This window comes from Jaculus jaculus, chromosome 12 (assembly GCF_020740685.1).
Source record: "Jaculus jaculus isolate mJacJac1 chromosome 12, mJacJac1.mat.Y.cur, whole genome shotgun sequence".
Classification (NCBI taxonomy): domain Eukaryota; kingdom Metazoa; phylum Chordata; class Mammalia; order Rodentia; family Dipodidae; genus Jaculus; species Jaculus jaculus.
Window position 1 is genome coordinate 47,279,238 of NC_059113.1, and position 22,998 is coordinate 47,302,235.

General features: G+C 41.0%; 2 protein-coding genes across 5 annotated transcripts in view; one reads left to right on the plus strand and one right to left on the minus strand.

Annotated features, from left to right (window-relative positions):
- Positions 1 to 22,998, plus strand: part of Mcph1 (microcephalin 1) — a 248,849-nt gene that overhangs the window by 72,567 nt on the left and 153,284 nt on the right. For all 4 annotated transcript variants that reach the window (XM_045130855.1, XM_045130856.1, XM_045130859.1 and 1 more), the window contains one exon: positions 17,503 to 17,580. In XM_045130855.1, coding sequence (XP_044986790.1) covers positions 17,503 to 17,580 — 78 coding nt within the window. The remainder of the gene's footprint in view (positions 1 to 17,502; positions 17,581 to 22,998) is intronic.
- Angpt2 (angiopoietin 2) overlaps positions 20,198 to 22,998 on the minus strand; it is a 61,772-nt gene continuing 58,971 nt past the window's right edge. Inside the window, exon 9 of the mRNA XM_004663163.2 lies at positions 20,198 to 21,072. Within this exon, the coding sequence (XP_004663220.1) occupies positions 20,912 to 21,072 (161 nt within the window). The 3' untranslated portion in view covers positions 20,198 to 20,911. The remainder of the gene's footprint in view (positions 21,073 to 22,998) is intronic.

Consider the following 22,998-nt stretch of genomic DNA (forward strand, 5'->3'; position numbering starts at 1 on the left):
TTGTTGAGCTTCAGGCCAAAGAAGAGGACAATTCTTGAGGATGTCTTAGAAGTTGACCTCTAACCTCAACGTGAATGCACACACATTCATAGGTGTACCCACACACATGAGCTACATACACACCACACACAACAAAAAGTGTAAGTTTCGAAAGAGTCAGATCTCTGTCTTCGATGAGGCCAAAGTTACTGCTGCTTCCTAGATGGCATCCATCCTTGACTTTTTAAAACAAATTCAAGGGTCCAACATATATATTTTTATTTTTTAACTTTTTATTGACAACTTCCATAAGTGTATAAATTAATCATAATAATTCCTTCCTGACAACCCCCATTTTTTCCCTTCCCAAATCCACATTCCATTGAATCACTTCTTCTTTCTAGTTAGTTCTTTCTGTCTTCTATTTTGATGTGATCATCTTTTTTTCTCCTATTATGAAGATCTTGTATTGACAGCAAGAGGCACTGTGAGGTCAATAATATTCTTCTTTAAAAGAGACTGTTGCTGTCATCATTAAGAAGGTGACTGACCATAACCTCTAAACCTAGTGTCCAATGTAACACTCATCCCCAAGCAGCATATGATGTTACAATAGACCTTCCCAGGTCAATTTCCATTAACATTAAGATGAGGACTTTTGATATTATAGCCTTGGAAGATGGTATTGACTTCACTGTCAGAGGGAATTTGCTCACTGTGGTCTTCCTCCTAACTAGGTCTCCAGTGAAGTTGGAGGATTCTTAAAATATTCCCTTTGGCTAGCATTAGAAGTTTGCCTCCAAGGAAAACACTACTGAGAATGTTTTTGTTTCAGGGGTTGTGCAGTGTTATCTGGAAATTTCTGTGAAGAAGCATTGTAATAGCTCTTCAGAATGAAATGGCTGTCTGTGGCAAGTTACTCATATAAAACATCGTGGTGATCTTGTAATAACTCAGTTTGAGTGTTTACCTAATCTTTCTTTTGTTTTCAGTTTTACTTTTTGAGGACTTTGTTTGTAGTTTCTACATGTTCACATAGCACTGTGTTCTTCCTGTGTTAACTCTGTCTTCAAGAAAGACAGAAATTCATGTTTTTCTACTTTATGACTGAATTGTCTGCCAGACACATAGAAGAGAAGACCATGTCTGGAGTTGCTCTGTTTCCTGTTCACGGAAACAGAAAGGAACACAAAGGAAATATTCTAATTTGACAAAAGTATTACATTAGTTGTGAGTTGTATTGTTACAGTACATTAAACATGTTGCTGTTTGAATATTCCAGTACTTGTACCATTCTGTTGAACTTGTTACTCCATATGTCTCAGTCATCTGAGAACTGGGGCTTGGCGAGGTGGTTGGTCAGTGACCAGGTACAGCCTCACAGGTCACCACAAGGAGGATGGGAAGGTACTCCAGTTAGGTGGTGGTAGGTGTCTGTCTTCTGCACTGACCAGGGAGGCTAGAGCAGAAGGTGTGTGTCCAGTAGAGGATGCTAGGAAGATACAGAGAGAGTGACTGTGGCCCATGGCAAGGGAAACCATAGGTAGCTAGGGAGAAGAGAAGAGGACCAGTTTGGAGGCCTTTTAGAAAGATCTAAAGATCTAAAGATGTGTGGTGTGTAGTAGTGGAAGAAGTGGGGTGGACTTGCATCTGTGTTCTTATTAAAGCTAAGATAGAGGTACTGGGGTGAAGAACCTTGAAAGAATTTGAGGTACAATAGGAAATTCTGAGTTATATGCTGGGACCTTACCTTACCATGTTAAATTGTAGCCAAAGATCAAACTCACTTCTCCCACCCTCCCTAATGTAGGGTGTCACTGTAGCCCAGGATGACTTGGAATTTACTATGTAGTCCCAGGCTGGCCTTGAACTCACAGTGATCCTCCTACCTCAGCTGCACAAGCTCACTTTTAGGAAATGCTTTAGTGTTGGCATGTTTTCACCTTCCATGCTAGGGTTTCGAAATTTTCACTTCTGTTTCTTATGTCTTATTTTTTTTCTGGCACCTGGTAAGCGCTCTGCTACTAACCTCTATCCTCACCTTGTTTCTGACATCTTGATTAAACAGGCTCACTTTAACTAGCAGTAACACAGAATATCATAGCCATTGTTACTCATCAGAAAATTCACCCATGACTGGATTTACCTGGAACTTTCGGAAAAGTGTCTTTAGCCACCTGCCAGACTTTGGGGGCTGTTACTGACCATCTACACTTCTAAGGTTTCTGAATTCTACCCAGGAGTAAAAATAGATTGCCAGGGGACATTATACTTGAACTCTGTTAGTCCATTCTTTTTTTTTTTTTTTCAAATTAGTAAAAATATTTATCTTAAAAAGGCTTTAACTTACCCTGTTTGCCAAGGATAGGGAATAAGACCAGGAGCCTTCTGTGATAATGCTAAGCTTTGGTGAAATCAGAGGCTATGGGGGAGGCTGTCTCCTCAAGGAAGGGGCTATGTGAAGTTGGTGTCCTAAGTGGAGCCCCGTTTTGTTTGGGACCTCATCTTAGACCATGCTAAATTGTAGCCAAAGATCAAATTTGCTTTTTCCCACCCTGCAAGGTAGGGTGTCACTCTAGCCCCAGGTTGACCTGGTGAGGGACGAGGGGCTGGCCCACTGTCTGCGAGAGTCCAGATTATTATACCATGCTTCTGTTCAGTAAGCCTGAGGCTGCAGGATATAATATTCTTCATCATGAGTTGTCATCTTACTCTAATCCAGATCATCACAAAATTGGAAAACATTTCTGACTTGCCTAAGGTTTAACTGGAGAAGAAACACACTCAGAACATCTGAGAACTTTGCTGCTGATATCTCCCTTCTGCCCTGAGAGTCCCATGCATACCATCAAGACAAAGTGTCTGTGCCCATGGCAACGGTAGATGTGAGGACCAGAGTTCATTGCTTATTAGGAGCCTCCCGTCAGGGTCTTCTTGGTTGACAGCAAAGAAGCTCCGTAGGGCCTTGAACTCAGGCATGTAGAGGTCCTTCCTCAGGCAGCTGTGCTGGGCCATGGAAGCCTGCACACACCTGCCATGAGCCTCGGCCTCCACCCTGCAGGCCTCCAGGTGCTCAGGGAAGGCATGGAGAGATGCTGCATGTGCCCTCCCACTGCTCTGTTAGTGGATGTGAGCACTCGTCCTGACACCTGTTAGTCCATTCTTAATACCCTCTGTAAATAGGCCCTGAGTGCTGATGTCTGCTGTTGAAGGGAGCTAATATAACAAGCATGCTATATTTTAGAAACCATTTGAACTTTCTTTAAAACTATAGTTAGCATCACTAGCTTATTTTGCTGTCTGATACTTTTCATGAATGCTCCACACAATATGTTTATCCTAAAATTTCTTTTTTGTTTTTTTGTGTTTGGTTTTCAAGGTAGGGTCTTAATCTAGCCTAGGCTGACCTGGAATTCACTATGTGTTCTCAGGGTGGCCTGGAACTCGTGGTGATCTTCCTACTTCTGCTTCCCTAGTGCCAGGATAAAAGAGGTGAGCCACCACTCCCCACAGTCTCTTATTTTTTTTTTTTAATTTCATTGATAGAAACTAAATTTTATAAAATAAAAACTCTTAGGTGTCCTGAGAAGTGTATGACTCAATGTGAGTTTGTGACTGAAATAAAAGCTTGCTATAGTCTCTTGATAAGCCTGTTTCTCAGTTCTTTTTAGCTGTTTTTTTTTTTTTTGTTGTTGTTGTTGTTTGTTTGAAAGAACAGTTCTCTATTGGTTTATTAAAAGCCTGCATATGTAATCTGGGTGAGATGGCTAGAGTGATTTCCTGGTCAACCTGGGCTAGAAATGATTACCAAAAAAAAAAAAAAAAAAAGGAGCTGGAGACATGGCTTAGTAGTCAAAGTGCTTTCCTATGAAGCCTAAAGACTCGGGTTTGATTCTCCAGGTCCTATGTAAGCCAGATGCGCAAGTTGGTGCATGCATCTGTAGTTCGTTTGCAATGGCTAACGGCCTTGGCACATGCATTCTTTCTCTCTCTTCTCTCTTTTTCTCTCCCTCTCTGTCTCAAATTTAAAAATAATAATAAAAAAATAATTTTTTAAGTTAATAAAAGACCGTAGCCCGGTGAGGTGGCACACACCTTTAATCCCAGCACTTGAGAAGCAGAGGTAGGAATATCACCATGAGTTTGAGGCCACCCTGAGACTACATAGTGAATTCCAGGTTAGCCTGGGCTAAAGTGTGACCCTACCTCTAAAAACCAAAAAATATATGAATACATGAAAGAAAATTGTGATCTTTTAAAATTTTTATCTTTTAATTTAAATTTAATTTTTATCTTTTTTTATTTTTATTTATTTGAGAGAGAGGGGTGAGGAGGGAGGGAGGGAGGGAGGAAAGGAATATGGGCATGTCAGGGCCTCTGCAAACAAACTCCAGATGCATGTACCACTATGTGTTTCTGGCTTATGTGGATTCAGGGGACTCTAACCTGGGTCCTTAGGCTTTGCAGGCAAGCTCCTTAACTGTTAAGCCATCTCTGTAACCTCTCAGCACTTAGTTTTAGAATGAATAAGTGAGAAGGTTTGTGACTTGTTTTATCAATTTCAGAATTTCTTTTTGCCTCTGATGGGTTAAACATTGTACATTGTTCTAAATTATAACTGTACCTATCTAGTTATTATTTCTTGTTTATATTCATTAAAATACTATGACTCAGCTAGGTTTGGAGTTCAGGAGTTCAAGGCCTACCTTGGCTATAGCCTCAGCTTCTTGAGATCTTAACTCAAAACAAATAAGCAGACACTAAAACAAATGCAACACTCAGTGTTCACTTAAAAAAAAAAAAAAACAGGCTGGGGCTGGAGAGTTGGCTTAGCGGTTAAGCGCTTGCCTGTGAAGCCTAAGGACCCTGGTTCGAGGCTCCATTCCCCAGGACCCACGTTAGCCAGATGCACAAGGGGGCGTACACATCTGGAGTTTGTTTGCAGTGGCTGGAAGACCTGGCGCGCCCATTCTCTCTCTTGCTCTCTGCATCTCTCTCTCTCTCTCTCTCTCTCTCTCTCTCTTGCTCTCAAGTAAATAAGTAAAAATAAACAAACAACAACAACAAAAAAATAAAGGCATGTGCCACCAGGCCTGGCCAACTTAAGAAAAAAAAAAAAACAGGCTGGAGAGACGGCTTAGTGGTTAAGGTACCTGTCTGTTAAACCAAAGGACCCAGGGTCAATTCCCCAATACCCACATAAAGCCAGAGATGCATATGGTGGCACGTGCATCTGGAGTTCATGTGTAGTGGCTAGAGGCCCTGGCATGCCTGTTCTCTCACTCATCTTTCTTTCCCCTGCCCCCCTCTCAAATAAATAAATGAAATATTAAAAAAAAAAAAACAGTGATTCTCTTGGTAGCCATAGCATTCAGCTTGTAGTCTTGGTAACAGTAATTTCTGCTTTGGTTTCATACAGTGAAGTAATGTTTCTGCTATTTATTTTAGTTACATTGGAATTAGTTATATTTATTTTTGTTTTCATTTGATAAGGAAAGTGTGTGCTTATGTTATTTATAGAGATGTTCAAGCGTCACGTTAAGTACAGTGGTGAAATGCTGGGTCACTCTCTTCATTGCACAGCTTGTTTAAAAAGTGGCTATGACTAGACAGTTTTGTCTCAGACTCTGAGAATGATACATTTCTACTTTGGAAAGGAAAAAATTAGGCAAAACCCAAGCAAATTAGATCTACCTTAAGTACCTATATGCAATACACCTCAACTCTTTTGAGTGGCTACCCAATAATCACTTGTGGTGGTGTATACTAAAAATCTCAGAATTTGGGAGGTAGAGGGAACAGGCCAGCCTGGATTACACAGTGAGAACATATCTCAAGAACACCAAAATCAATGAAAAATAAATCATCTGTCAATATGTGAGTTGTTTTCCTCTCATCATCCAGTAGTGTGTATTTGTTAAAATCTTTTAAAACGTGTATCAACCACTTTCTCATTGCTGGGACACATTGCCCAACTAGAAGCAACTTATGGAAGGAAAGGGTTTATTTCCAGTTTATAGTTTTGTGGGAAAGTTTCATCATGGAGAAGCATCATAGGAGTAAACGGCCAGCTTCACATCTTCATACCAGCAGGGGGGAAGAAGAGAGAATGAACTGGCAAAGTGGGACTGTAAAATCTCAAGGGCTACACACACCTCCACAAAAGAGAAGTCTTTTTCAAAGTAATGTATTGCCTATCTTCTCTATTTTAAATGGTGAGACTTTTATTTTCTTGCCATTTTATTTTTAAATGGATGGCTAGAACAGTGCTTCTTGAATTAGACATGTTGATTCAGGTGGTCTTTGTCTAGGTAGCTTCATGTGCTAGGCTCTGCAGTGATGTCCATACAACCAGTCCTGTGTACATTGGCTAGGAAGTAACTGATGACCTAATGGACACATCTGTGGGAAAGGTCTGCTTCCCAGTGGTGAAGGCACACTGAAAATGTTAAGGTGATTTGTTTATGCTAAGTTCATTAATTAACAGTAGAATCTGTGAACACTTCTAGTAAACTGCTGAGGGTCACAGTGCTTAGAAATGGTGAGTATTGAATTTGAATCCAGCTCTCCATTCCATGGCCCATATCATTCCACAGGTAGCTTAAAGGACATTTTTATACTTAACAGCCTTAAATTTTTACATAGTCATTTTGGGATGTGTTTTTAAAAATTAATGGGTAAGACAGAAGATTTTAAGGCTAACCTTCTCATTAAAGCCTCAAAAAACTCAAAGCTTCTTACTAAATGGGTGGCCTTAAGGAAACAGTATACCCCATTTCTCAGTTTTCTAATTTGGTAGGACAGAAAGACCATCTGCAGAAGTGTCTAAATATAGAATACTTGTCATTATTTCTCAAGCATGTCTGACACCTGTGAGGAGCCTTTGTTAAGATCATCACTTAGGTGACTCTTGATGACTTTATGCTCAATGGAAGAAGCCAGACATAGGAAGTCACATTCTGGATGATTCCTTTTAGTTTGTACCTCCAGCACAGGTGATTCCATGTACATGAGAGCTAGTCAGTCACAGGGATGCAGCAGGAGAGAAATGGGGAGGTAGTACTTTAGTGGGTACAATGTACTCCTAGGATGACAAAAAAGTATAAAGAGAGGTAGCTGTATAATGTTGTAAGCATACTAAATGCCACTGAATCGTTGCGTTTAAAGCAGCTAGCTGTAGATTTGGCAACTTTTGTTTTCATTAAAAAAACTATATGAAAGATTGCTTCACTTTGGTAGATCTTGCATCTACCAAATGCATTTATAAATTTTAAAAATCCCTTCATGGGACATAGGAAGTCTTTCTTATTTTGAGATGTGTCAGGGACACAGGGGGATAGCTTGCTTTGGAACAGATCTTACTGCCTTGGAACCTTGCCAGTTCAAGCTGGGTTATTGGGAAGACTAGACCTCCTCTGTTTTCTGGCTCCAAAGTGCTTGAACATAAGTACTCATTTATTTTGTCATTAGGATTCTTCTATTGGCATGTCCCCTTACTCTCCTGCAGTTCCCTGCAACCCAGAAATGATGGCATTGCCACACTATTGCACTAGCTGCAGGATTGCTTTTGTACTTGATTGTGATAGTTAATATATTCATGTGAGAGAACATTTAACTCTCTTACCTTTCTCACAAGCTATTAAGATCAGGCTAAATACAATTGCCTTCCTTATGCTGTCTGCGGAAGAATTACAAATGTCATTTTGCAAATGCTAAGAAGTTCTGTTAACTTTTGTTAGAAAACATCCTAATAATTGTCAAGAAGGATCTATGAAACATTTTTAATTTAAAACTTAACTACACTTGATGGGGAGGGTAAGTAGGTAGATGGTAACAAAAACACAGGCGTCAAAGGGACAGACACTTTTCAGGATAAGGGGACAGACAGTGGATGGATATATGGATGACTGATGATGTACAGAATAAAGTAGGTTTCAGACTGTGTGACATTGACTAGGTTCCCACGGGTTTAAATCTGTGGCCCAAGTTTCTGTCAGACTTGATTTTTAGTGAATTAGCTGTTTTCTGCAACATGAACTCTTTTGTATGCAAAGAATCTCCTCGACACTTGCTTGAAAGAAGGCCCCTTCTGTTCCTTTTTGGTTCTGGTCTCAGAGGAACACAGTCCAAAGTAGAGGTCAGTAAGACTGCTTATCTAGAACTTTGGAATAAATTTAATATTACAATGACAGTAATTTTTCTCAACAAAACTTGTGAATGTTAATGCATATTTTCAGCACAATAGGTAATGTCCTAAGTTAAACCAGCTTCATGCTGTCATCATGTTTTCGTGCTAATATTTAATTGCTGAATAAAGTCATTAATATTTTTAAGCCCAACCTAAAAAAAATCCCTCTTTCAGATATTTTTATTACTCTAGTTCCAGACTTCTATCAACACTTCTAATTAAAATAATTTGTTATCATTTTTCCACTTTAAAACTACTTCTTGAGAGCTGGAGAGATGGATTAGCAGTTAAGAACACTTTCGGTACAAACATGAGGGCTTGTGGAGGCCTGAGAGGAAACTGGATTTTGATCCCCAGGATCCACATAAACAGCTTGGTATGGCCACATGCATCTATAACTCCAGTCCTATAGGGAGGCAGAGACCAGAGAATCATCTGAGCTTACAAACAAAACAAAAACTTGCAGGATCAGTAAGAGGCTCTGATTCAAATATGAATGAGGGGAAGAGCAATGCAGCAGGTCACCCAACATTCCACCCACTCTAACACAGGTGAGCGTACTTTGCTGCAGCTAACACGTGGGGTACTGCATGGGCACAGACAAAATTTCTTGAGAAGTCAAAAATTAAAGGTATCAGGGCTGGAGGGATGGCTTAGCCCTTAAGGTGCTTGCCTGCAAAGCCAAAGGACCCAGGTTCAGTTCCCTGGTGCCCACATAAAGACAGATGCATAAGGTGGCGCATGGGCCTGGAGTTCATTTGCAGTAGCTACAGGCTCTGGTGTGCCCATTCTCCTCTTGTCTACTCTCTCTCTTCCTCTCACTCCCTCCTTCCCTCCTTCTCTCTCTCAGATAAAATATTTAAAAAATATTTTAGGTCTGGAGGAATAGCTTAGCTATTAAGGTGTTTGCCTGCAAAGCCAAAGGACCCAGGTTCGATACCCCAGGACCCATGTAAGCCAGATGCACAAGGTGGCACATGTGTCTGGAGTTCGTTTGCAGTGGCTGGAGGCTGTGGCATGCCCATTTTCTCTGTCTGTCTCTCTCTCTCTGATTCAAAGAAAGAAGGAAGAAAGAAAACTTTAAAAATTTTTTTAAAATATTAAAAAAACAAAGATACCTAGTGTAGGGTTTGCTTATGGAGTGCTTTGTGAATAAGTAAATTTTTCCTGGTTGATACTGAAGACAATATTAAGAAACTAGATGAACACTAAGAAAAACTATTTTGGAAGGGGCTGGTTGAGGATGTAGCACTTACTGATAAGGAGCTTTGGTCCTTCTGATCCCCAACTATCTAGTTGTTCATTGGGGAAGAGGAGATGGAAGCAGCCATGGGCAGCACCGCAGCCATGGGCAGCTTTAGCGCAAAGTAACCTCTGCTGTGAAGGTGGGCTCTTGGGACAATGGTGTATCAGTGTGCACTGCCAGTCATTGCAGAAGTATTACTCCAGTGGAGGTGTTAGTTTGTGGGGAGTTTTGTTGGTGTGTGTGTGTGTATGTGTGTGAGTGTGCGTGCATGCATAGCATATACATATGTGTGTGAAGATGCATAAATACCATGCATATTCATGTGAAGTCCAGATGAGAATGTTAGGTGTCCTCTATCATTTTTCCACACTGCTTCCTTGAGGCAAGTCTGTCACTGAAACCAAGGCAAGTCAAACTGGCTGACCTTTGAACAGCACCAATCTTCTTATCTCTGGCCCTGTTGCCAACACTGAGGTACAGATGTTCATGGCCACACTAAGCTTTTTATCTGGGCCTTGGGGATTGACCTCAGGCCTTCTTAGGCCTTCCTGCTTATGGATCAAGTGCTCACCTACTGGCTACTTCCTTAGCCCCTGGGGTCATTGATAATAGAGTGTTGTGACTTTGTGGGGAGACAGAGGTCATTATGAACCAAAACCTGCTTTTAAGCCAAGTGTGGTGGCACATGCCTTTAATCCCAGCACTTGGGAGGCAGAGGTAGGAGGATCACTGTGAATTCAAGGCCACCCTGAGACTACATAGTGAATTCCAGGTTAGCATGGGCTAGAGTGAGGACCTACCTCAAAACAACTAAAAACAACAACAAAAATACAGGCTAGAAAAATGGCTCAGCAGTTAAGGTTCTTGCCTAAGGACTCAGGTTGGATTTCTCAGTATCTATGTAAAGCCAGATGCACAAGGGGGTGCATGCATCTGAAGTTCATTTGCAGTGGCTGAAGACCCATTCTTTCTCTGTATATCTTTATGCCTCTTTTGCTCTCTTACTCTCAAATAAATAATACAATATTAAAAACAAAGAATTTAAAAAAAAAAGAATTTCCACATACTGAGAATAAGTGACTATTAAGGATTCATCTCTATTCAGGGCATCTTTATCACCAAGGCTCAGGGAATATCATGGCATAGAGCATGGAAACAAGGTAAGAGTTAGAGGATGGGGAATGGAGAAGCATGCTATGGCACACTATCATTTGGGTATGGCATGGCCACTACACTCAAGAACTCATAGCAGCTGTTATTACCTGTGCAAGACCTGCATAAAATTGGACCTGTCAACATTCCATCATGGGCAGGAGGTCATTATGCTCCACCCCTCTATGGGGAGTTAATGGCAGTTAATAGTTGTTGGGGAAAGGGAGTCATTTTCTTCAGGGCTGTAGCCATTGGCAATTAGCGAGAAGAGGTTCAGAGAGAGTACATACAGATAAAGAAAGGGTAATGGGGATATATATATTCAAAAATGAGTAAAAGTGGAAAAAATAAGATCTTAAAAATAAAAACCTTTTGCTTTCAGTAGATATATTAATTTATATACAAGGCATTAGTTTTCTTTTTATTTTGTTTTTATTTTTATTTATTTGAGAGCAACAGAGAGAGAGAGAGAGAGAGAAAGAAAGAGGCAGAGAGCGAGAGAGAGAACGGCACGCCAGGGCTTCCAGCCACTACAAACGAACTCCAGATGCGTGTGCCCCCTTGTGCATCTGGCTAACATGGGTCCTGGGGAATCGAGCCTCGAACCGGGGTCCTTAGGCTTCACAGGCAAGCGCTTAACCACTAAGCCATCTCTCCAGCCCGGCATTAGTTTTCTTTTTAAAATTTTCCACATATTATTTACTACAGAAATATATTGATGAATTGAAACCAAATAGAACTCATAACAATGTAAAAATGTTTTTTTTAATATTTATTTATTTGAGAGAGAGAGAGAGAGAGAAGCTTGCACAGATAGAAAGAATGGGTGTGCCAGGGCCTCCAGCCACTGCAAACAAACTCCAGACACATGTGCCAACTTGTGCCTCTGGCCTACATGTGTCCTGGGGAATCGAACCTGGGTCCTTAGGCTTTGTAGACAAGTGCCTTAACTGGTAAGCCATCTCTCCAGCCCATAAAAATGTTTTTTTATTAAGTAGAAACTGTGGACACATCATGTGTTGGTACCATCATTTCCACCCTACCTGTCCCTACTCCACTGAGGGCCCTCCTTAGTGGGATTGCTGGCATTCACCATGGAGATGTGAGTTACGAGTTGTGAGAGCAGCAGTCAGTCATGGTGGAGGGGGGAAAATGTCTCTGGATATTCCCTGCCACCCTGTGGCTCTTATATTCATTCTGCCCCCTCTTCTGCACAATTCCTTGAGTCCTAGTGGGTGTGCTTTAGGTTTACTTAAGTGTTGAGCTCTTAACAGCTTCTAGATTTCTGCTTTGGTGCATTTTGAATGTGTTCTGTTTCTGTCTCCATCACCCTGGAACAGGTTGCCAGGCTCACCATGGAAGAAGTACTCTTGCTTATCTCACCAGTTCCTCTATGATTTCACCTGGGCCCTGGCTGCTGTGGGAGGGGTGGTTCATCTCATTCCAGGGAGTCAGCTATCTGTTCTTATCATGTTGGTTGATTTTGTTTGTCCTTCATTCTCCCTGCTTTCTAATCTCACCCCTTGGAGCATTAGTATGGTCATGAGTCTGCCATCTTGACCAGAAGTCTTCTTTAAAAAAATAAAAAAGGCACTGGGTTTGTAATGATACCCTGTTACTGTCATAAACTGTATCTGACTCACCAAACAATTCAGGTTTAGCATTCTGTGGCATGAGTGTGTATGTGTGTCCATGCTTGCACATACACACACCATGAACACAGAACTGCTTAATGTCCTGTGATCCTATTAAATTTCTGGCAATGTTATGTATTTCTTGAGTTAACAACACTTTTGGTTGCTTAGTTTTCTTTGTGCCTGTGGTGGTTTGATTTAGGTGTCCCCCATAAACTTAGGTGTTCTGAATGCTAGGTTCCCAGCTGATGGATGTTTAGGAATTAATGCCTCCTGGAGGGAGTGTATTGTTGGGGGTGGGCTTATGGGCTTTATAGCCAGTTTCCCCATGCCAGTGTTTGGCACACCCTCCTGTTGCTGTGGTCCATCTTATGTTGGCCAGGGGGTGATGTCCACCCTCTGCTCATGCCATCGTTTTCCCCTGCCATCATGGAGCTTACCCTCGAGCCTGTAAGCCAAAATAAATCTCTTTTTCCCAGAAGCTGCTCTTGGTTGGGTTATTTCTACCAGCAATGCGAACCGGACTGCAACAGTGCTTATCACTGATTTGCTGAAAAAGTCTTCCAAGTTACTATTTTTTCTGTCAAATCTATCTACACATCAGAGAGCCCTTCAGCTCTGTTCACTTTTCTTAGAGGTGGTACTCATGAGCCCCTTAGTTGTTCTGCCCCCCGCCCCTGAACTGCTTCCCTCTAGGCTCATGGATGGGCAGGTATCCTCCTGAGACTTCCCATCATTGTCACTGAGGAATCCCCTCTTTCTCTGGCTTCATCTGTGCTTCCAAATCAGGATAAAGCCATATATCTCTTTCACACTGAGGCAACTGAGGATTGACATGGGCTGGGTGGGGCACAGGATCTCATGTGGGGGGAGATATTTAATGGGGAGTTCCAGAAGATAGTATTCCTGTCTCACCCCCCCCCCCCCATGACAAGTGTCTTCAGTAAGGACTGGCCAGGGTTTCACCTGAGAATTCCTTTCCTGACTTGTGTCCAGGGCACAGGTTGAGCCAACGCTGGTCATAGCAGGACAGTACTAGTCTTCATTCACCATCACCTTCAGAAAAGCCATGCTGCTACCCTCGACTGGCTCCAAAGGAGGGTAGGCCATTGTGTACCTCCAGTTCTATGGTTTCCAGGCTTTCAGACTTCCTGAGAACCTGCAAAGCAAATTAGCTGTACCTGTCACCTTCTTTCTCCAGATGCCAACGTTTCTACCCTTCTCAGTCACCTACCACCCATCTATCTTCTCTTCAGTTTCCAAATATAGTTTCACTTCTGTGCACATTACCTTCAGCTTAGTTCCCTTAACTTTAGTTGTATGTCAGGAGATGGTGGAGCTAAACATAGGCTCATTCTGCTGCCTCACCACACCTGCATTTTCCTCACTGAGTACACAGGCATTATTCACTTGTGTTTAATAACAGTTCAGCTCACTGCAACTAAACTTTCCTACCCTGTCCAAGTGGAAATGTTAAAGTCTGAGCCTTAAGAAATGACCAAGTGCCCTGCCTGCCTGATGGGGAGCCAATGACGTCGCCAGCCCTACACAGTGGGAAGCTCTCATTAGTAGCTGTTCCTCTAAGAATAAAATATCAGTGGAGGGCTGGAGGGATGGCTTAGTGGTTAAGGCGTTTGCTTGTAAAGCCAAAAGACCCAAGTTTGATTCCCCAGGACCCATGTTAGCCAGATGCACAAGGGGGTGCACGTGTCTGGAGTTTGTTGCAGTGGTTGTAGGCCCATTCTCTCTCTCTCTCTCTCTCTCTCTCTCTCTTTTCTCTCTCTCCCTCCCTCTTTCTCTGTCAAATAAATGAATGAATGAATTAACTTAAAAAACATTAGAAAATATCAGTGGAGTTTGGATTTTATGGATTGTGATTGTCAATTGTCAGTACATCATGTGCCAAATGCTGACCTTTAGTTTCAGTGGGTGTTTAAATACCTTCATCCCCTGCCCCCGACACACACACCAAGATCTGTACACACAGGGTCTGATTCTCTTGTGTTTATACAACCCCAATCCTTGCTATGTTTAGTTTCTTATTTATTTTGTGTTACCAAGTATTTCATGGGAAATATGAAGGGTACCTTTGTATGTGAGGTTACTTTACAGGCCCACCATGACCTTGCAAAGTACTTTTTCCTATTTTGAATGTTGTACTGAGCCACAGAGAGTTTGGCTGATGAGCAGGCTAGAGCTGAGAGTTTTTCCTATGTTTCTGATTCAATGATTTTGGTCCAATCAAATCATGTTTCTCCTATCTCTGTACATCATTAATTCTCCAGATACCTAAATAAATTAAATTTATCAATTTACTTACCCAAATTGTACTCCATCTCCCTTATGGTTTTGTTTTCTTAACATTTAGAAAGGGACAAACTCAGAGAACATGAATTTTCTCCACGAAGTTGTTTAAATTCAGTTGACATTTTAATGTGGGTTATATTTGAACTAAAGTGCCACACACATTTTTAAGGCTGGTTGCCTGGCTTCTCTCACTGGCTCCTTCATTATGTTTCCCAACACACACCGCATTGCAAATTCTCATGTTGAAATGAAAGTGGGCTAATTATAAGAGGTCTTAGAGACCTGCACATATTGATAGCTTATCTCTGTGAATGACAAACATGACTTGGCTGATAAAAAATATGGTAAAAATCTTTGTTACTTAAGAGGTTTTAACCATCCATAAAACACCAGATACAAATGTGATTTTGTTGTAGAGTTACCAATTCTGTAATACCATCTTTCATTGAACTTAACTGCTTGCCCGTGCCTGTCTTCTTCTCTCTCTTATTTAGGCAGTAAAATAGGGGGGAAAAATACTTAAATGACAAAATGTCCCTAGCACATGAAGATCTAATTGAAAATTATGAAGTTACACTGAACAGAGTTCCTATGAACACAGCTTTCTGTTTTTCCATTTCTAATGTGGATGGTTATTTCTACATTGCCCTCCATTCCCATTTACTGGCTTGGACTCAGTACCCTCAGAGCTGCTGCTTCTGCCTCATCGGGCTTGTTTTCTGGCTCTTGAGTCCCATGCTTCTTTTGCCCTGTGCTGTGTCACTCAGCATGATGGTGTGGGAAGATTTCTGCATGTCACCATCCAGGCCCAACCCTGTTACCCAGCTCATTCCCATAGTACCATTCACTCTAGCCAGCAGTAAACAAGCAATGCCAGTCTCCACTTCACAATGTAGTCCTTTTGGCTTGGTGAACCTTCATATGTCATGTAAATCACAGCCTAAGATGTCAACTCCTGTGTGGACCCTTTTTTTGTTTGTTTGTTTTTCCAGAGTAGAATTTGTTTATTCCTCCTGGTGGTACCACAGCACTGCTTGGGAGGAACCATAGGCATGGTTTACCTGTATGCTTGGGGCTGAGTGTCCAGAGCCTAGCTTGGGTTGTCATTAGTGAGCTCTTACCACGTGATTCCCAGATGACTATTGAATAAATAAAGACATTTGTTCAGAATAAGAACAGGTTGGTGCTGAGAATTTCATTCACCCTCTGTATCCTGTATTTATTTGTTCATGCTCACAGATTCTTTTCTTCATGTGTGGTTGTGCATGAGTGTTCATATGTGTGTGCAGGTACATACGTGTACATGTGTGTGAAGCCCAGAGGACAACCTCCAGTGTCATTCCTTAGGAATGATATCTACCTCCTTTGAGACAGTCATTGTTTTAGAGCTTATCAGATTAGACTGACATGCCAGGAAGCCTCAGGGACTCTCCTGTCTCTACCTCCCTAGCTCTGGGATGACAGACACATGCTATCATGCCCAGCATTTTATGTGTGTGTTGGGGGTCTGAATTTGAGTCATCATGCTTAAAGACAAGCACATTATCAACTGAGATATCTTCTCAACCCAGTATCTTCTATAATATATTGTCTCATATTGAAAAGGTAGTAGATTTAACCAGTACAAAAGGAAGTTTTTAAGATTAATCTCCCATATACAAGACTAAATCTTGAAGGCTATCAAAAAGGAAACTCAGGGCTGGAGAGATGGCTTAGCGGTTAAGCGCTTGCCTATGAAGCCTAAAGACCCTGTTTCAAGGCTCGATTCCCCAGGACCCACGTTAGCCAGATGCACAAGGGGGTGCACGTGTCTGGAGTTGGTTTGCAGTGGCTGGAGGCCCTGGCGCGCCCATTCTCTCTCTCTATCTGCCTCCTTCTCTCTCTGTCTGTCGCTCTCAAATAAATAAATAAAAATTTTTTTTTTAAAAAAAGGAAACTCAGTGCTCATGCCTGGTTATTCAGCAAAAAGCTTAAACTTTATCTAGGAACTCTAAAACAGGGTAAGGTGATGAGTTATGTGAATATAAGAAATAGAAATATAGATTAAAAATTAAATGTAGGTGTGTAGTTCAGTTTCATTATCTTAGCTACTGAATTTTTCTAGTGTTTAGAAATAGGTTCTTAGAGAGTCTTGTCAGACTAGAGATGGCTGCCAAATCTGAAACATATTTGATTTAAAAATAAAAATGTTGCCGGGCATGGTGGCGCACTCCTTTAATCCCAGCACTTGGGAGGCAGAGGTAGGAGTATCTCCGAGAGTTCGAGGCTACCCTGAGACTCCATAGTGAATTCCAAGTCAGCCTGAACCAGAGTGAAACCCTACCTCAAAAACAAACAAACAACCAAAAAATAAAAATAAAAATATTGTAATCATTTAGAAATGTGTGGATTAAAACTAGTAAAATAATGGTGGTAAACATTGGTTTATGAGAAATTTTACTCTTCTAAACTCTAGGAAGGCTTTCATGTGCTCCTGAAGTCATCAGGTACTAGAAACAAAGCCATAGCTTTCAAAGAGATTATCTTGGGGTTTGGGCTTGTCCTGTATTTATTTATATTTATTTTGGTGCTGGGTTCATATGTAGGGCCTTGTACAAGTAAGGTAAGTGTACTACCACTTAGCCATGCCCTCTGCCCCAGCCTATTTTGTTAATTAGTAAAAATCACAGATTTGTACATGATCGTAAATTGGTAGCTTTTTAAAAAAATTCAGACCTAAGCTAGATGATGTTTAAATGTTTATTCTCACTAGGACACTGACCCAGATTTGTAGTCATCATGGGACTTTTTTCTTAAAGCATTTATCAATATCTGTAACACTTAGGCAGCATGAAAGTTTTGAATGCTTGGTGTTTCAGAACACCTCTGTCTCAGACCAGTGGAGTATATCCTGGCTAAGTTTTGTGTGTTTTGTTTTTGCTACAATCAATGACTCTGCTGACCACCAGCAGCCTAATTAACCTATAACCATGTTCTGTTTATGGTATCCCTTGCAGGTACTGTGGTCTTTGGAATTGGGCCACTGGATCTCTGAGGAGCCTTTTGAACTTCGAAACACCTTTCCCGGAGCTCCTGTAAGTCAATGCTGTTTTGTGGTTGAGTGTGGTTTCGTGTTCTCAGGAAATTGCTGTGAGCATAAACTTAATCATTTATGGCAGGATCACCAGGGTTCAAATGGAAAGGACATATTTTGCAAAACTGAATACCTTATACCTATTTATTTATGAGGTTACATGTAAGAATGTGGAAGTACTCTAATCCCAGCACTTAGGAGGCAGAGGTAGGAGTATTGCTGTGAGTTCAAGGCCAGCCTGAGACATCATACTGAATTCCAGATTAGCTGGGCTACAGCAAAACCCTACCTCAAAAAACTAAAGTATGTGTGTGAGAGTGTGCGTGTGTGTGTGTGTGTGCGTGTGTGTGTGCGTGTGTGTGTGTGTGTGTGTTTGTGTGTGTGGTATGGTGGCACACACCTATAATGTCAGCACTCAGGAAGCTGAGGCAGAATTGCCACAACTTCAAGGCTACCTTCGGCTTCTGAGTGAGACTCTACTTCAAAACAAAAAAGATAATTATGAGTCCTCTGAGGACTGGGAAAACAAATAAGAAAAGACCAACTTCTTGGGAAGGTAAAAATAATAATTTTTCCTGTTAATAGAGATAAAGTGGATAGGTATAAAAATTGTAGCTGGTCTTCATATTTTAATGGTTCTTTTTTTATAAACTCTTTTTGATCTTTACCAAATTTTAAGTATTTAGAATGCTTAATGGAGAGTTTCTAGGTTCCAGTTGCTCAGATGGTTAAGGAATAATTAAGTAGATCTTTTAAGCTTTGATTGGAAGCAGCATTGTACAGAAGTTGGCTTTCAGTTCCCAACACGTTGACTGGTATGGGACCGTTTATTCTTTCCCAAGATGAATATCTGAAAGACAAGAGGTGGTTTTGTGAGACATTGGTCTGGCTTCCTTGGTAGCTTGTCCAAGTGGCCCTGTGACTGACACAGCAGGAAGGTGAACTCTAATCCGATATCATGGCAGCCATCTCTGTCCTGTGCATTGTTTTGTTTTCATTTTGAAGATGAATGTTTTGATTTCCTTTCAACTTTGTAAATGTTTTTGTAAGGGAAGAAAAATTTCTCCCAGCAAGATTGTTTGTTTAAAATTCTATGTAAGGAACTGAAGTGTAAAGTAAAAATACAAATTCCTCCCATTCTCTGTCTTAAGAGATTATGTCTAATTCTCTAACAAGGTTTGTCTTTGAAATTCCTTTTTTCTGCCTACATGACAAATGGATACAGTTCAAACATGGTGTTGCTAGGCTTTCCTGCATATCATTTCCCTACCTCAGGATCCATCACTGTCCTCCTCATTGGACTTCCAAGAACTGAAGTAGTTTATGAAGTTATGAAATTTTCTTAGTGTCAGATTTTTTTTATCTTGATACAAAGCCATGACACCCTGTTGGAAGTTTCAAGCCTTCTTAAATACGATACTAGAAACAGCTCTCAGAGAGAAGGGGAGCCCTCACTCAGAGAGTGAAGAATGGGGAGGTAAAGTGGTATTTGGACTCCTCCCAGGTTTACAGGTGGGTCAGAGCATAGAGCAAAACGGAAGGTTTCTATCACCAAGGTTGCATGGGATAAGATGAGTCAGAGAAAATGAAACCATAATGGAAGGGCAGCTTAAAGGGAAGGCAGACACATTGGGATACTCTCTGAGAACTGCTCTTGAATTTATGATACTCTCATTAGCATTAGTGGAACTGTGCATACTTCCGAAGGAAGTTTACAGGAATTAAGGTTTTGTGATCTTGAGCATAAAGCCGTGTCCTCAAGTTTCTCTATAAACATTTGAGTCCACTGTGAGAGGAGATGATGTTTTGCATTCTAAAACATTTCTTTTTTAGTTTGCTGATGGACATAAAAATATTATGAATAGGGCTGGAGAGATGGTTTAGTGGTTAAGACACTTGCCTGCAAAGCCAAGGGACCCAGGTTTGATTCCCTAGTACTGACATAAAGGCAGATGCACAAAGTGACACATGCATCTGAAATTCATTTGCAGCAGCTAGAGGCCCTGACCTGTCCATTCTTTCCCACTCTCTCTCAAATAAGTAAAATTAAAAATAAAAAAATATTACTAACGGAAAGTGTTTTTTCTTAAAGTTTTAGGTTTTCAGAAGTACACCTTAATTTTCTAAATTACACTTCAGTAGAAAAGAAAGTCTATCTCTGAATTAAAATCCCAAGATGATAGTGAAGTCTCTTTGTCATGAAATGAGTCATGTAATTTTCCTCATTAAAATCACTTGATTGTTTAGTAGTTAAATATTCTTCCTTTTAAAACATTCCAGCCCAGGGTTCAGTTCTGCAGTATCCATGTAAAGCCAGATACACAAAATAGCATGTGCATCTGAAGTTCATTTGTTTGCAGTGATTAACAGGCCATGATGCACCCATTCTTTCTCTCTCCCTCCTTATTCCCTCCTTTCCTTTCTTTCTCTCTCCCTCCTTATTCCCTCCTTTCCTTCCTTCTTCCCTCTTTCTTTCTCTCTCTCTCTCTCTTTTCATTTTTTTTTATTTGTGAATAAAATTTAACAATTTTAAAAATCACTTTTCCTTGTGAGGCATAGATGTTTCACTTCCAAAGTTCAAAATTGTAAATATTATGAAAATAACTAAGCAAAATCACTTCAACTAATAAGTTATATTTAATTACTAAAAATACCTTCATATTTAACAGTCAGGCAGGAAAAATAGTACAATCTTCATATAAACCAATACAGCACACGCTTCTGTTGGTAATTTAGAGATGTGGAGGTTTTCATCACATAATCTTAAAACAAGTATCACACATTTAAAACTAAGCTGTCAACAGATAAGTAAATATGTTGTTTTCCAATGAAAATTTAAAGCACCTAAGAGGAGTCAAAATATACTATGTTCTTCCAAGTACTAAATTGTAGTAACCACTTAGGAGTTCCCTGAATCTATACTGTTAAGGCTTAGAGAATGTGACCTCCTTTTGCATGGTGATAGTGACACTGTGTCTGGGAAGCACTGTCTAGGAACAGTGCTTAAAGGAATGCAGTCCCAAGATTATCTGCACGATGGATGTGTTCTGTTTTCCAGTTATTTGCTGATAAATTCACCCTTAGCATTCTTGGTTGTGACAGTGGAGTCTGCACATTGTTGTCTGTCTCTTAGCCTCGAAGTCATCTTCCCACAGGTGTTCTGCAAACCCAGTACCGGGCACCTCAGGCTTTGGGGCTCTCTTGGCTGGTTAAGCCATGCAGGATTAAGTGATGAAGTCCACAGCTCCCCTGCACCTAGTGCACTATGTCAGGAGGAAAGGGAGAACAGTGCTTTGGAAACAGTGCAGTCTTCCCAGGGAGGGAGCAGGCATTTAGAATTCTGCTGGCCGAATCATCATGGTTGTGGCCTTGAGCGAGTAGCCAGAGCCCTTCCAGTAGTACCACTTGATCCCATTGAACTTATTTGTGTTCTGCTTTTGTGGGTAGTATAGTCCATTCAAGTTGGAAGGACCACATGCATCATACCACCAGCCTGTAAATGCAAAAAGAAAAAATTAGCATGGGTTTGTTGCTACTTCAGTCCACAGGGGGAGGAGTGCCCAGCTGATATAGCCACCACATTTCAGCTTTACTGTAAGTGCATGTTCAACATCATGGCTTGGAATGAGCTGCATAGATGCAAGTGTACTATCTCGCCCCTCCCCCACCTCACTTCACACCAAGGAAGCGAATGTTCCATTGTGGAAAATGTCCTTACTCACTTGTGCTCCTCACCTTTGGGTGTCCTCATGGAGTAAAGACTTGGCACAACCAAAAGTAGTTGGGGGAATCATCTCTAAAGCATAGAGGGCTAAATGATTCCCACTCCCCTCCATCAAAGTTGTTTTGGTTCAAATAGAAACCAAACATTGTAGTACTCTATGGAGCTGGGTGTGATGATATTTTAAAGCTAGAGGGGTCCAGCATGAAGGGAGAGACGGGCAGCAGGGGCACCCAGCATAGCCCCTCCTCACCATAGTGCCTGGGCACCCCCACAAGAGTGTGCCACATGCTAGGGTTTGCCAATATAGGAATGATCTGTATGGCATGTGCTACTCTGAGGACTTCCCAAAAGCCTTGTGTGGGATGGACACAAATTGTATGATGCTATATATATTAGCTTTTAAAGACAGAAGACAATAACACAAGTATTGATGTCTCCATACTTATTTAACTAAATAAGGTGGATGAAACCTCAACTTGGGGTTGTCAGGGCAGACAGGGCTTATGGTCTTGGTGGAGCAGCTTCCATGACATCTGAGGCATTTATTCCTTTTTTTACCAAAAAAAAAAAAAATGCTGCAAAAACATATGTGTGTAGAATCTGTACACATTGCACAAATCAGTCGTTTCCCTGGGGTCCACTTTCCTAATGACTCACCCCAGCCTCAGGTTATCTTGATGTATGGAGGTTTATGCCATTTGGTATGCTTATAATATTCAGCTGTGTCAGTCATAAAATAGTCCGTCTGAAGCCTGCTGTTGCCCATCCATGGAAGTTACTGTGTCCGTGCACATGTCCCCACTCTGTAGGCCCAACCATGGGCTGGAACTTGGCCTGTTTCAGCCCAGACCTCCCGATGTCTTCTCCCTGGCTGCTTGCCTCCCTCCCAGTCTCTTCCCAGATCCATTCTCAGCCCCTAAATCTTGATCTAGATAAATAAATAAATTGTTTCCCTGGTTATGAAGCAGTTCTGCTCTCAGGAGTAGTTCAGGGCATGCGGGTGGTCTGGAAAACAACAGACAGCCTCTCCAGCAAGGGTCTGAGTATGGGAATGGTAGTCATCAATGGGATTAGGCATGCTGCTCCCCAGCACCCCACCTTGTTATTTGACTTTAAAGGGGATTATTATGGTAGGATGAGACTAGCAGCTTTTCACAAAACTCAGTAGAATAGTTTTCTCTCCTTGAAATACCTATAGGTCACCAAGTAGCCACTATAGTATCTCAAGAGTCTTAGGGCTGATTTGGTTTTAATGAAGTCTAATTTATTTGATGATATTTAAAGTCCTGAGTTGTACTTTGATTTTATAAATAGATCCTCTTCTTACTGTTGAAGTGCAAACATAGTATGTGCTTAGATCTCTCAGCTGTCTTTATATTTGTAAAATGTATTGAACCAGCTCTTATCCTTTATATCTCCTGGGTAAGTAATGAATCAGTTTTTGCTAATATAATTTATGTTCTTCACAAATTAAAGCCTGACCATTTCTGCTTGCACTGTTGGCAGAGTTCTGTTACTATTTTGAAGCTTGTAATGTTTCTAAGAACAAATTTGACAGCATTTATCAAGACTCTGCTTATCTCACTTACTACCAACTGGTTCCCATTACTCAATTTCTAAGCTTTAAAAATTCAAAGGATGAGTTTTCTAGTTGCTAAGTTTCTACCATGGAGTTCCTACATGTTTATTAGTACC